A 13,594-nucleotide genomic window follows, 5' to 3' on the forward strand; every position below is an offset into this window, starting at 1 on the left:
CCATAAGCTAGCGATTAAGCAGCTAGAGAACCACAATAGCAAAATGACAATAACTCGTTTACATATACAGCTATGCTGTAGGATAGGCTAATTCAAATTCGTTAATTATAAATTTAACAATGTCTGTTTTTTTATCTATTTACTCCTGATAAACAGGTGTGTGAGAGAGAGAGATCGTACAGGCTTACCTTTAAATGCAGAACAATAATAGGCTGTTGGTTGTACGTTGACTTGCAAGGATGCTGAAGAACATGAACATCTGAACTTTTTCAAAACTATGAACAGTCTGGCTGAAGTTCATGGTGCCCGAATTGACTTAATGACAGCCGAACATTTGGATCTTTGCGCCTGAAATGCTCCGATAATTCATCCACGCCACGGCATTAATTGATGTGTGACAATCCGGAGTCCAGTTTGTAGAACTTCCAATGCTATTTTCCATATATCCATTGCTACAGGGCAGGCCCAGGTCACTCTCACACTCCTGTCTGTAAATTTTTATATAATTTCCCACTTCGACATCTTGATTTCCCTCTGAGACTCAGAACGCGGGCTCATTGTCGGCGTACCTCAAGCCGTCAACACAAACTTGTTCAACTTCAGGCGCGGCTGCAAGAACCAACAACCACATGACGTCAAAGTACCGCGAGAACGATTCGAGAAATCATACTAAGTGTCGTTTCGTCTCGCTCTCGCGGCATTTTGACGTCTTCGCCTGATGAATTCGAACAAGCCTATAGGCTACACATGAGTGGGCGTGTGTCACGGTAGAATACATGCACACTTGTTTTTTTGTTTTGTTAAATAATTAGACTTTAAAATTCACTTTAGGAAGACAATACACAAGGCAAACGTGATTTTTAAATAGCGCATTTTATCATTAAAATCCCATTCAACATTAATGGTGATCTGAGGGGGCGGGATAGTGCCAGTGAGGGGGTGACGCCCCCTCACGCCCCCTCGTGGCGCCGGCCCTGCCTTAAAGTTTTTACACCAGCCAAACATGTTACTGGAATTTTGGTACACACGTTTCTCTGAAATGGGACAAAATTGAACCAGGAGACTTTGTCACAAGACACAGATCTCACAAAGCCAATTTCAATCCTTAACTCAATTTTGACCAAATGCATAGTTACTGCGCTTTGCCTTTGTAGGGCAGTGTAGTTTTGCATACGTCATGTGTGACCTTTTCGACATGCTTACACATTATGTGAGGTCGCGCTGGCACCTCACACGGCTAGTGCAAGATGAGAAGTTGTAGTTTAAAAGTACATATTTTTAATTTTTCTTGCCGAAAAATACAATCGTTTTGCAAGATAAGACCCACATGCCTTGTTTGGGATCATTTAGAGCCCTTTGAAGCTGCATTGAAACTGTTAATTGTTGGGGTCCAATAAAGTCTATTAAACTGAGAAAAATCCTGGAATGTTTTTCTTAAAAAACTTTACTTCTTCTCGACTGAACAAAGAAAGACATCAACATTTGGAAGACATGGGGTTGAGTAAATTATTGAGATTTTTTGAAGAAAGTGGAGTAATCCTTTAGAAGTGCGGTTTAGAAATAAGATAACCCAGGGTCAAACACAGTTTTAAAGGCCTAAATGTTACAATTGCCCCCCTATGTTGCAGCCATGAAATCTTGTATGCTAGCTAGAAAATGGTCCCAAGCTGTCACTGAGGCAGTACCCTTTAAAAATGTCTTTATACTGTATGAAGATACAGATATGTATTCATTTGGTGCCAATATGTACCTCTTGTACTAATATAAACTCTAGGTGTAAAGGTATACTTTTTGAAAGGGTATCACCTCGGTGACAGCTAGGGACCATTATTTGACTTTTTCTGAATGTGCTTGTGTATGCTTATGCAATTATGTTTTAACATCAGACAATCATGCCAGCACAGATAACTATAGACTTCTGCTGTTCTATTATTAAACAATAGAAAAAATTCCTCAGCTTTGTTAAGGGGTTCTGATATGATCTTCATTGTTTTGTTATCTTGGCTGGAGATTATTTCATCTGGTTAATTAGAATGATGAGCACATGCGGTCTGTAGACTGTTGCGTTTGAGTCAGGCTCGGCAGCGTGTTGGATGTTAGGGATTGTGCGGACACAGCCTGTGGGATCAGCATTTGATTAGCGCAGGAAGTGCGGCCAGCAGCAGCAGCCCGACTTAATGAGAGAAGATAAATTAACAGGCTGGGCGTAAATCAGCTTTATTGAACAAACTCCGACCATTACAAAGAGGTTTGTTTTGCAATAACTTTCCCAAGATGAGACAAATGAGCAAGTCCGGGATGGAAGTGAATGAGTCTAAATGTGAAGCAAATCTACTGTTCTCAATCGGTCGTTAAGATGACTTCATGGTGAGGTTGGATCGATTGCAAAATGTTTCCTTTGGTACGATACCAGTCTCTAATAGCCCACTATTGATGTTAATCTGTGACTGATAAAATAACACTAGCGCTGTCGTTAAATCTGTGGCAGACTATTGACCCTGAATCACTGAATGTATTCCTTTTGTAGTTGACACATTAATGCCTTCGGTTCCTTTGTCTAGCAATTCATTTTGATGGGACTCAGAATATATATGTGCATACATAAAGACAATAGACTGTGATTGCTGTAACAGTTCTTATAAGCAGTATTGTACAGGAAATGCAAATATTAAAATCAATTTTAAGTGCAGTAATTAAAAAATGTTTAAATGACAATATGTGACCTAGCTCATGCCCATTATTTATTTTTGTTTTCTACATTAAATCATCATATGTAATGTAAATAACATTCTGTGAAAGTATAACCTTGATATCTTTAATATTGACTGGGTAAGGTCATGTCAAAATTTGAATCAATGAGAAATTATTGTCTGAAATCAAACTATTAGATTTTATTTTTAACCTGAGTTTCACAGGCAGGGTCAGTTTTTGTTATTTACATTTTTTTTATTTGCGTCCGAAATCTCTCGGAGGCAGTATTCAAAAGCATCAAGGCACGTCTGAATCTAATGTTTGGTTTACTTCCTGTCTCCCGAGATACCTTTATCCTCTTGTCTCACAATTCTATGCGTGGGCGTGCACAAGGAATGTGATTGGTTGAGCCTGGTCAAGTTCGAGGCCAAAAGCGAGTGGATCACAAATTTTGTGTAAATGAAGTTTTTAAATATGGTATTAGTTATCACAAAGGCGCTCTCTGTTTATATTTCAATCTGAATTCCATTACGCTGCCTATGTAGGCTGTCCGAATGCGTTTTCTGGAGCCTCCGAAGTCATTGCCATATGACCAGCTCTACCAAGAACACTCCATGGATCCTTTTGGCAATCATGTGAATATGTGTTTGTATTTCTGGGTGAAAGCCATTTCTCTTTTATGTGCATTTTATCTTAAAAAAAAGGTCACATTAGACTTCCCGACCTTCCCACAAACTCACTTAACCTGTAACCCACTAATCCCCACTCTTCATCTGCTCTGACTCAAACAAGATTCTCCCGGTAATACTGTATATGTATCTTATTGATACAGATCTGTCCCAAAGCAGATAGAGGAACTTTGGTATTCCATGCTGCATGCCATGTAGAGGTGTGAATCTTCACTGGTTCCTCGATTCGATTCGATTCCGATTATTAAGTTAACGATTCGATTCAATTCGATGTTACGATGCATCATGATGCATCACGATGCATTGCATCCTTTTTTTACTACTCCACATTGCTACATTTATATTGATGAATGTAAGAAGTCAGATACAGTATGTGAACTCCTTTTTATTTAGTTTTCTTCAAGAAGTATACTAAATTATACTGCTTAATAGGAAACAAGACAAACTTGTTCTGTAAACAGCAGACAACAGCAGCATTTAAACCTAAAACATTAGGAAAAACTAAAAGTGCATAAAACTGTCAATTAGTGTTTTTAAGTACTTATAAACAGTAAAGTGCAGTGTACTTCTTCATAAAATATTTAAATGTTGACAAATGTATAAACATTAATTTAAAGTATAAACCAAAATAAACAAAAACAAAACACTCTGCACACATAATACTGTAAAATACATAAAATGTAAAATAATAACACAGTGCACTTCCTGAATGTGCCAAACATCAAAACACTTGAAACAGTGCTTAGCATTTAGGAATTTGTAGGTTTTTCTGCAAGAACACTAATTGATCTACATGCTCTGGTTTGAGTGTGCTTCTTTTAGCCGTGACCACATCTCCTGCAGTGGAGAAAACACGCTCTGCAGATACGCTTGTGCCTGGGATACACAAGTACCGCTTAGAGAGCCGAGAAAGGAGAGGAAATGTGACCTCATGGACACGCCACCAGCTTAAAGGGTCCTCAGTGAGAGGCAGAGATGGAGCTTTACAGTATGCCTCCATTTCTTCTTCAGCCCTGGCATAATGAGTCTTGGGTTCAACTGTACCTTCAGTGTCAGTGAAAGACTGTCCCAGCAAACTCACAAGCAGCGACGAGGCCTTTCGTTTGGGAGCAGAGGGGCAGTCCCCCATGGGTGTTTCTTCTTCCAGGGTTCCTGTTCTTCCAGGCGCATCACACACTTCTGTTCTGCTAGGTGTACACTCATTCTGTGTTTGAACAAATTAATAGAAAATAGCATTAAACTACCAGACAGTGTACTCAGTTTTTAAATGAAGACTGAAAAAACTTTTACATTAATGACAAATACAATTTTTACTAATTGCAGGTACTGATATAGTATTATTTTTAATATTATAAATTATATTATAAATAATATAATTTTTTTATTTATTACATTTTACATGAAAAAAGCATGACTGAATTTATTACCTCCAAAGATGCAGCCTCCACAATCACTCCTCTGTATATCTCCAGTTTTTCCTGCTCGGTGAGAAAAGGCATTCCCTTAAACCGGGGATCTAGAGCAGAGGCTGTATAAAGAACCTTCTTCTCTGCCTCACTGTTGTACCTCTTCATAAGATCTGTTTTAATTGCATTTTTGATCTCACGGACCAAAGGTGAGTCTCCAGTGGTGTCTGCCATATTCTGGATGAGTTGTGCATTTAGAGGAGCAATGAGAGACACTGTTGGATTTTTCTCTTCTGACATCAGTGTGGTCGCATCCTTCATTGGCTTTAATGCATTCACAGCATCCTCTGCATTTGTCACATCTGTGTCAGTCAGAGTGAACAGGTCTGACTCCCCTTTTCTGACTTCTGGAGAGAGCAAGGTGGCACAGATTGCTGGTTGTTGTTCCAAGAACCTATCGAGCATATCAAATGCACTGTTCCACCTTGTTGCAACATCAGTAATCAGCTTATGATTGCTAAGTCCCAAACATTGCTGTTTCACTTTCAGGGAGTGGCTCGCTGTGGTGCTACGGTGGAAGAATGATGATATTCGTCTTACTCTGCCCAGAAGCCTGGAGAGCGTGGCCCCTTTAAGCGCCCGCTGGCACGCGAGATTTAGCGTATGGGCGAAGCATTTGACATGCGAGAATTTTCCGACTTGCGCTGCAACGATCATATTTGACGCATTGTCTGTCACAAGTACTACATCTTTATCCGATAGCTGCCATTCTCCCACAACCTGAGAAAGAAGCTCAGCCAGATGAGCACCCGTGTGAGACTCGTAAACAGCTCTAGTTTGCAGCACATGTGATAAAATGTTCCAGTCCTGGCTAATGTAATGCGACGTTATTGTTACGTAAGACTCGGTCGCTACCGAAGTCCAGGAATCACACGTTATTGCTACACGAATAGCTTGGCTCATTGATGACATTACCTGAACTTTGGCTTCGTTGTACAGTTCGGGTATGACTGTTTCTGCAAAGTGGCTGCGTGACGGAAGCTTATAGCGCGGCTCCAGCGTCTTTATCAGGTGACGAAACCCGATGTTTTCCACTACAGAATAGGGCCGTAAATCCTTTGCAATGAAAGATGCCACAGATCTGTTTATTCTCTTCGCTTTCTCAGAGTTCAATGGCAAAGTTGATAATGCTTGATCAATTTTCTGCTGAGTTGGGTCTGTCTTTGCGCTGGCAGCCTTGCCACTTGCATCCTTTAGCAGCTCCGGGTGAAAACGGTTAACGTGGTTTCTTAAATTAGTTGTATTGCCTAAATACTTTATTTGTGCACGACATGCTTTACACACAGCGTGTGTCTTGTCCAGTTCGTGCTTACCAGCATGTTCATAGAAGCCGAAATGATCCCAGACATCGGCTTTTAAAATACCCGGTGCATTTTTTATCACGCGTGTCTCACCACCCTCCGCCATTTTTCTGCCGCCACATACCTGTACGTGACGAATGACGTCAGCAGGCTATAATCGATTATGGGTTATTACTGCATCGATGCAGAATCGTCTACCCCCGCATCGCGATGCATCGCACAATCGATTAATTGTGACACCCCTAATGCCATGTTAGTTTTGCTAATGCGTATACAGGATGGAGCAAACCCGGATAATCAAAAATCAGGCATTCGCACCATGAAGGGTTGTTTGTGTTAATGACATCTGTAAACTGTGCTTCTTGCTTCTCCGAGCATCGGCATCGCCATCCAACCCAGATTCGTACTCTCTCTGCGGCAAACGCAGCGGCGGGTAGCGCAAAACTAAATGGGCTGTAAATTATGAGCCGTCTGTCGAGTAATGATGGGGCTATGTGGGGCATTCACCGCAATTATGGTGGATATGGAGAAGCGAAGGGCCGCTGTTGGCTCATTACTGCGTAGCAAAATCTGTAGACGACCACGTTACCCCACGTACACAACTTGGCCCTGTAATCTCAGCCAGCCCATCTTGATGGAGCTGGTGGGTGGTCATGGTTCATGTCGCACCATGTTGCACGGGGCTGTTATAAGCAATGCCATTTATGATTTTGATCAGTACTGACCACTACTTTGTCCTACAAAAGGCATCCTCACTCTTTACTCAAATATTAAAGATGCATTAAAAATGCATGTTGCACTGGTGTTTGGAGTATAAACTGAAGCTCAGGTTTGAGAAGAATTAAAGGAGGCATGGCAAAAAATTTAAACACGTGCAAAGTTTATTAAGACATCCCAGGACAATAACCACAAAATATTACAAAAGAGAATCAAAAAATATTAATAACAGATATTTCTATGTTTTTTGTATATTCAAATGAAAAACACATTTGTTTGCCTTTTTGCCGCCAACTAATTTGTTCAGTAAATAAAAGTTTAGTGTTTTGTCCATGTTGTACCATACATATTACATCTTGATGGTACACTGAAAAAAGCACTGGATCAGGATAACATACATAGACCTATAATGCAGGAAACCGCAGGGAGACAGCAAAAATCGACACAAGCCGAATTTGATCAATTGAGCACCAGGACTGGACGTGTCAAGAGCATGTGTACACTTACTCACCTCTTGTCCATGCCTCTGACTGATTTTTAAAATGAAGGAATGAAACATTGCATTCATCCGATCTCAGTGAACTGGGAATACAACAGGAATAGAGCAGGTAATGGAGAAAGCTGGGCTGATTGCTGCCCTAAATCATATATGACTGTCCAATTGATCAAGTTCCCTGAAATAACAGCCTGCTGATGAGAATGAAAAAGAGAAAGCAGAAAATGCCTACCTCAGTTTAATCTCATAGTGAAGACATTAAACTCTCTCGCCTTTCTGTTTTACGGCAAGGGATGTGAACGTACCAGATCTGACTAACCATTTGTTATGATCAGACTGTAGTTTAGGGCAGGCTTTATCACTGCCCTGTGTTGCTCAACCCTTCTGTAGACTGTAAATAAAGAAATAATTAATTCAGATGTGAAGATTATTCATTGGCCGACTCATTCTGTCTCATACCTGTATGTTGTCATTTTATGTGCAAAATCTTAACACTCTTTCTTTAACCTGCTTGATAAAAATCGACAGTGCGTTTTTTCCTGAGTCATGCTAAGCTGGATGATTGCTTTGCATGATATACAGATTGTGGGCTCTATCTTGCACCCAGCGCAATTGACTTTGTCAGTGACGCATGTATCATTCGTATTTTGCACCGGCGCACAGCGGGTTTTTCCCTCCACAGACGCACGTCAGCAAACTAGGGAATGAACTTGCGCTCCCTGGGCGGTTCAGCGCAAAAAAAGAGGAGTGTTCCGGCGCAAACCATCCCTGATGCTATTTTGCAGTTTCAAAAAACAATTGCGCCACTGACCAGAAAAAAAAGTTTAAAGTCAGTGGCGCGTTGCGCGTTGTTCATTATGCTATTTTAAGGGGGCATGCTTGACCATAATGTATAGCGTGCACAACGCGCATACACTTTGCATCTAATCTACACAGATGCAACAGTTATTTTTGCAAATCATAAATTAATACACTAAAAAATATTAATACACGAGATAAGGGAAATCATAGTGGTGAGCATTGTGGTGATAGTTTTTATTTATTGTGTAGCTGCGTTAAAAAATTATAATGTAAATAACGATTAAAATATTTTCATAAGTTTGTTGTGTGGCCGTATTGCGTTTATTTTATGTAAATAATAATTAAAATGTTTTCATAAGAAACCTTAATGTATATGAACTTGATTTGTAAGAGTACTTTGGGGTTGGACCTTGCTTGCGTTTCTTGGGTCCGATTTCAAAGCCCCCAAAACCTTTCAGCGGTGAGGGTGGACGCAGATCTGTGTAGAGGCAGATCCACCTCCCGTTACACGGCGTGCCCGATTTATGCTGGCAAGCTTGGGATTCCCCCGTCTCCTGACATCATTGTAGCGCTTGGCACAACGATGAGGATGCCAGCTGATGAGACTGTGGCTATTTCTTTTCACGCCTGTTTAACCTACGCTGATTTGGGCGGGTTTCTCCTATACCCATACAAAACAACTTCTCTGTCTTTGACTGCTCTTACAAGAACGTGGGTCTCCTCGGCTGTGAACCGCTCCTGGCGTACGCCTGGTAAATCCGTCACAATAATAGCAACCCGCCATGGAACTTGCGCCCTTGCGTTTAAAGGGAATGTTGGATAGCGTTCTGATTGATTTATTTGACGTTACGCCCAAACCACACCTATGAAGAATGAACCTACTTCAGACCAACCCCTTATTGATTTGTGCCCGGCGCAAGAGTTATTTCTCCCGCCGGGAAAATAGCAACAGCGCCCAAGATCCGTTGCGCTTCGCACTTGCGTTTCAGATCGTTAAAATAGGGCCCTGTAAGTTTCTTTTATTTGTTGTTTCTTTTATATTGTTTACTTTGTGCATTAATTGGATATAAAGTGTAGCTCTTGAGATAAAATTATAGAAATATCTATATCACAATCTCCTTCTTTAATGTACTAAATGAGCTGGATTCTGTATCAATGATGGCCCTCTCACAGTAGAATAATCATGCAATCATTATTGCTTATCTCCTTATTTTGTGCTTCTCAAGATCTCACGCTTCTTTTTAGTTCAAAATCAATCTGATTAGCTTTCATTTGTGCTGTGTTGTGTCCGTCACAGAGCCCATGGTGTTCCTAAATTAGACCATCACACGTTTGTCTGACAGATGTGGGACATAGAGGCCTTACAATTTGAATGGATTTGCTGCTGTATAAAAAATAGCATTGTTGTTTAATAACCTCTAAAAAATATTGTTTATTGGAGCTTTAATATGTTCCTTTGAACAAAATGATTCATCCTTGAGGGAACTGTCACTTAAATAATTGGATTGTGGGTCCAAGTGTTTGGATTAGAAATCAGACAGTTGCCATGGTCCACACACCTTTGCCAGATTTTCATGCTTGGTAATGAGAAGCAGTGCCGATGTCCGCATCACAAAGAGTTTATTTCAGCTCCGACTTTCCCCTCCAGCCAACATGTGTTTGGCAAGGCTAGCGTCAGGCTCTGAGCAAACTCTGGAAAAAGGGAAATATAATTGAATTAACCTTCCACCTCAGTGGGTACGGCCAGTTTCATGGATCAGTGGTGGACGGGTAGCACCTGCTTTGATTTTTATATAGTACATATTTTAAAATTTTGAGGCGATCTTATATTTTTCACTGTTTTATGCAGATGGTCAAGAGTCTGTGTTTTGTGTCTTATACCACAGGTGGATTCAAACAGTGTCAGAGTGATTTTGCCAAATAAGAAATTTTACTCGATCATGTGTGCTTTCTAGTTTGTCATTTCTATTTAACATTCAGAACATAGTACCTAATTCTAATCATGAATTACCTGTAAAATAAAAAAATTGGAAATCATTTTATCATTAAATTATATTATTAGCTTAATTTATACCTCCTTTCACTTTAATGACAGCATGCACTTGAGCTGACATGAACTTTGTGTATTCTAAACCCTTAGCAGCATAATTTTCCAAGAAGCATTTTGTGTGTGCCTTTGAATTAGGGCCGATTTATGACAATCCTAGGTAAAGTTGCGATCGTCTTTGTGGTACATAGCGGCAATCCACAAACAATTGAAACAAAACTGGTAAATTGTAAATTATTTTCATCACGCTTGTTATCTTTCACAATATGGAAGCCTATTTCCGCCACGTTTGGTTAACATTTTTAAATTTCTAAGTCATAATAATAAGTCATTAATATTACTTAGTGCCTCGTAGACGTAGTAATGAGAAACTTTCTCATAATAAATACTTAATATGTTATAATAATGAAAAACTGTCTTATCTTAAAATAATAAGAAACTATGTCATTATTTTGACTTATTAACTCATAATAATGAGACAAAGTCATTATTTTGACTTAGTTCCTCATAATAATGAGAAACTAAATCTAAATTTTGGACTTACTATCTAATAATAATTATTATGAGATACTATGGCATTTTTATGAGGTACTAAGGTATTACTATGATGAGATACTAAGTCATTATTATGAGATACTAAGTCATTATTATGAGATACTAAGTCATTATTATTAGATACTGAGTCATTATTATGAGATACTGATTCATTATTATGAGATACTGAGTCATTATTATGAGATACTATGTCATTATTATGAGATACTATGGCATTTCTATAAGATACTATGACATTTTTATGAGATACTATGTCATCATTATGAGATACTATGGCATTTTTATGAGATACTGTGGCATTTTTATGAGGTACTAAGTTATTATTATTATGAGATACTAAGTCCTTATTATGAGATACTACATCAGGAGTGGGAAACCTTAGTCCTGGAGGGCCACTGTCCTGCAGAGCTTATTTCCAACCCTAATAGGCTTTATGCCCAGCTGCACTACTTCCTGAACTTCAGCCAGCTCCTTGTTCCCTGTCTGCCATTATTGGACAAACTGATTAATCCAGGTGTGCCTGACCTCAGTAGTCACAAACAAACTGATTAATCCAGGTGTGCCTGACCTCAGTAGGCACAACAATAATCAAACACACCTGGATTAATCAGTTTGTCCAATAATGGCAGACAGGAAACAATGAGCTGGCTGAAGTTCAGGAAGTAGTGCAGCTGGGCATAAAGCCTATTAAAAACACCTGAAAAGTCTAATTCAAGTCTTCAGGATTACTTGGAAATGAATTCAGGTGTGTTTGGTAGGGTTGGAACTAAACTCTGCAGGACAGTGGCCCTCCAGGACCCAGGGTTCCCCACTCCTGTACTACATCATTATTATGACTTAGAAAATCTAAAACATTTTACCAATCTTGGCGGAAATAGGCTTCCATACACTCACATTTTGAAAATGATAGATTTTTAAAAAATCTTTTGGTGTGGCCCTAGCTTTAGCTCTTTTGAGTTTTTGAGTTAACATGGTTAGCACGTTGTCAAAACTTAACTTTTTTAATGACAAACTTTAAAAAAATCCTATATATATATTTTTTTTTTCAGAAACAACTTGTTTTTCTTCTTTTCCATTTATTTCACTCACTATAGCTTATTTAAAATTGTGTGGAAGACCCCAGTCATGTTGAAGCCAGGGCCGAGTGGACATGTGACTGAGTGAGGCTGTGGTAAATGAGCTCCTTGGCTGGACAGACGAATTATGTCGCTTTCCTCTATGGCCCAGAGTCAGTGGATTATTGCCGGAGAGACAGATGTGCTTTCTGCAGGGCAGATCATCAACATGAAGGAGCGCGGTGCAGAGAACTTCCCGTCAGTGACCCCCGCGGTCCATCGCTCTCGTCCAGCCTTCGCCCGGCCTGGTTAAACAGACCATAGATCTGTACGTGTGCGAAAGTACAAATGCAGGGTTAGGGAAAGATCCCTCTGATTGGTGATTTACCCCAGAGAGAACTAATTGAGCTCTTGCTGCTGGACATTTAATATACTTAACAAGCTGAGGTGAGGCTCCGTGATGAATACATGCGAGCTAACGACTCTTGTTCCAAAGTAATGAGCAGGGTTAACTCCGACGTTACCCCCGTGGGCGAGTTACAGAGATGAATGCCGGATGGGTCTGTGTGTATCTGGCTGTCTGTGAGTGTCTATGTGTCTGCCTTGTGGGACACACACTGACAGATCGGGAAAATTAATGGTCTGATAGATAAGTGGAAGCTCTTTTGGAAATGTTGCCGGGAATCAGCATTATCTATCTGAAGTGCATTTGCTGCACGCAGACACATCATTTGTACCATCTGGATTAGATCTCACTTACAAGAGACTTAAAGTAGTGTCTGTTTGGTCTCTTTACCAAAATGGCATATTATTTTCGGATTTCAGAGTCTGGAAGCCTGTTAACGGCACATTTATGTGTGTGCGTTTTCTAAGATGAGCTCAATATGTTGGGCAGTCGAACCATTTCTGGCTATCGATGGGACGGTAAAGTGCGTTGGCATCCCGTTTTAGTACTTCTTCCTAAACTTCCAGTAACGCCTAAATGCCTTTGACTGCCATCCTTTAAAACGCATAGCCAAATTGGACCCTTCACACACGCTTTCACCTTCTTGATAATAATTGTCACCAAGCTCACTTGGGCTCATGGTGGCTGAACATGCACAGAACAGATGGGCCCTTCAGCACGGCTCCTCGGTGACTCTCCAACAGTCTCATATTGGGAATTTGGAAATTACCTATTCACCAATCCAACAGTGCCCAAAGAGATTTCTGGTTAAATGGGGCTCTGGAGTTGCACTCCGTAGTGTGATATGCTTTGTTTTCCCACAAGCTGGCCTAAATTCAGGGGGATAGTGCCTAGATGATATCAGAACATCATTAGTTCTTGAAAAGAGGCTGATATGTGACAAAGAGCTTCAGACTGAATGATCTTTCTAATTCACAAATCAGCTCCGGGTGCTAGAGAAAGGCACGCAGGAGGTAACGTTCAAGCGCTGATATTTATTCTGACAGCCATTTTCTCGATATTAAGTTTTGCCCTTTGGATTTATTTGCTGAGGAGACTAACATAAAAGCTCAATCTGATTTTAATCAGATTTCTTTTCTGTTATTGAAACCGAGACTGATTGATTCTGTTATTGAAACTGTCCGCCCTTGTTGACTTTTGTCGAAAGTGCTGTATTGCTGTAAATTTAATGAATCTCTAATTGTTTAGCGAAACAATTTGGCACGCTGGCTTTGTATGCATTGTTACTGATTTTGACAGGTCATCAACATTGTTCAGTTCGTCCCACGTTAGACCGAAGCTTCATTGTGAGCCTATTATGCAGCGGGTGT

The 13,594-nt window shown here is 40.1% G+C and overlaps 1 protein-coding gene across 1 annotated transcript; it reads right to left on the minus strand.

Moving 5' to 3' along the window:
• Positions 1-3,581: 3,581 nt before the first annotated feature.
• LOC135748372 (E3 SUMO-protein ligase ZBED1-like) lies at positions 3,582-6,253 on the minus strand. Its single transcript, XM_065266576.2, has 2 exons — positions 4,808-6,253; positions 3,582-4,584 (listed from the first exon to the last, which is right to left on the minus strand). Exons 1-2 carry the CDS (start codon positions 6,251-6,253, stop codon positions 4,123-4,125), a joined length of 1,908 nt encoding a protein of 635 aa, XP_065122648.1. The 3' UTR covers positions 3,582-4,122.
• Between the last annotated feature and the right edge of the window lie 7,341 nt (positions 6,254-13,594).

This window comes from Paramisgurnus dabryanus, chromosome 16 (genome assembly GCF_030506205.2).
Source record: "Paramisgurnus dabryanus chromosome 16, PD_genome_1.1, whole genome shotgun sequence".
Lineage (NCBI taxonomy): Eukaryota > Metazoa > Chordata > Actinopteri > Cypriniformes > Cobitidae > Paramisgurnus > Paramisgurnus dabryanus.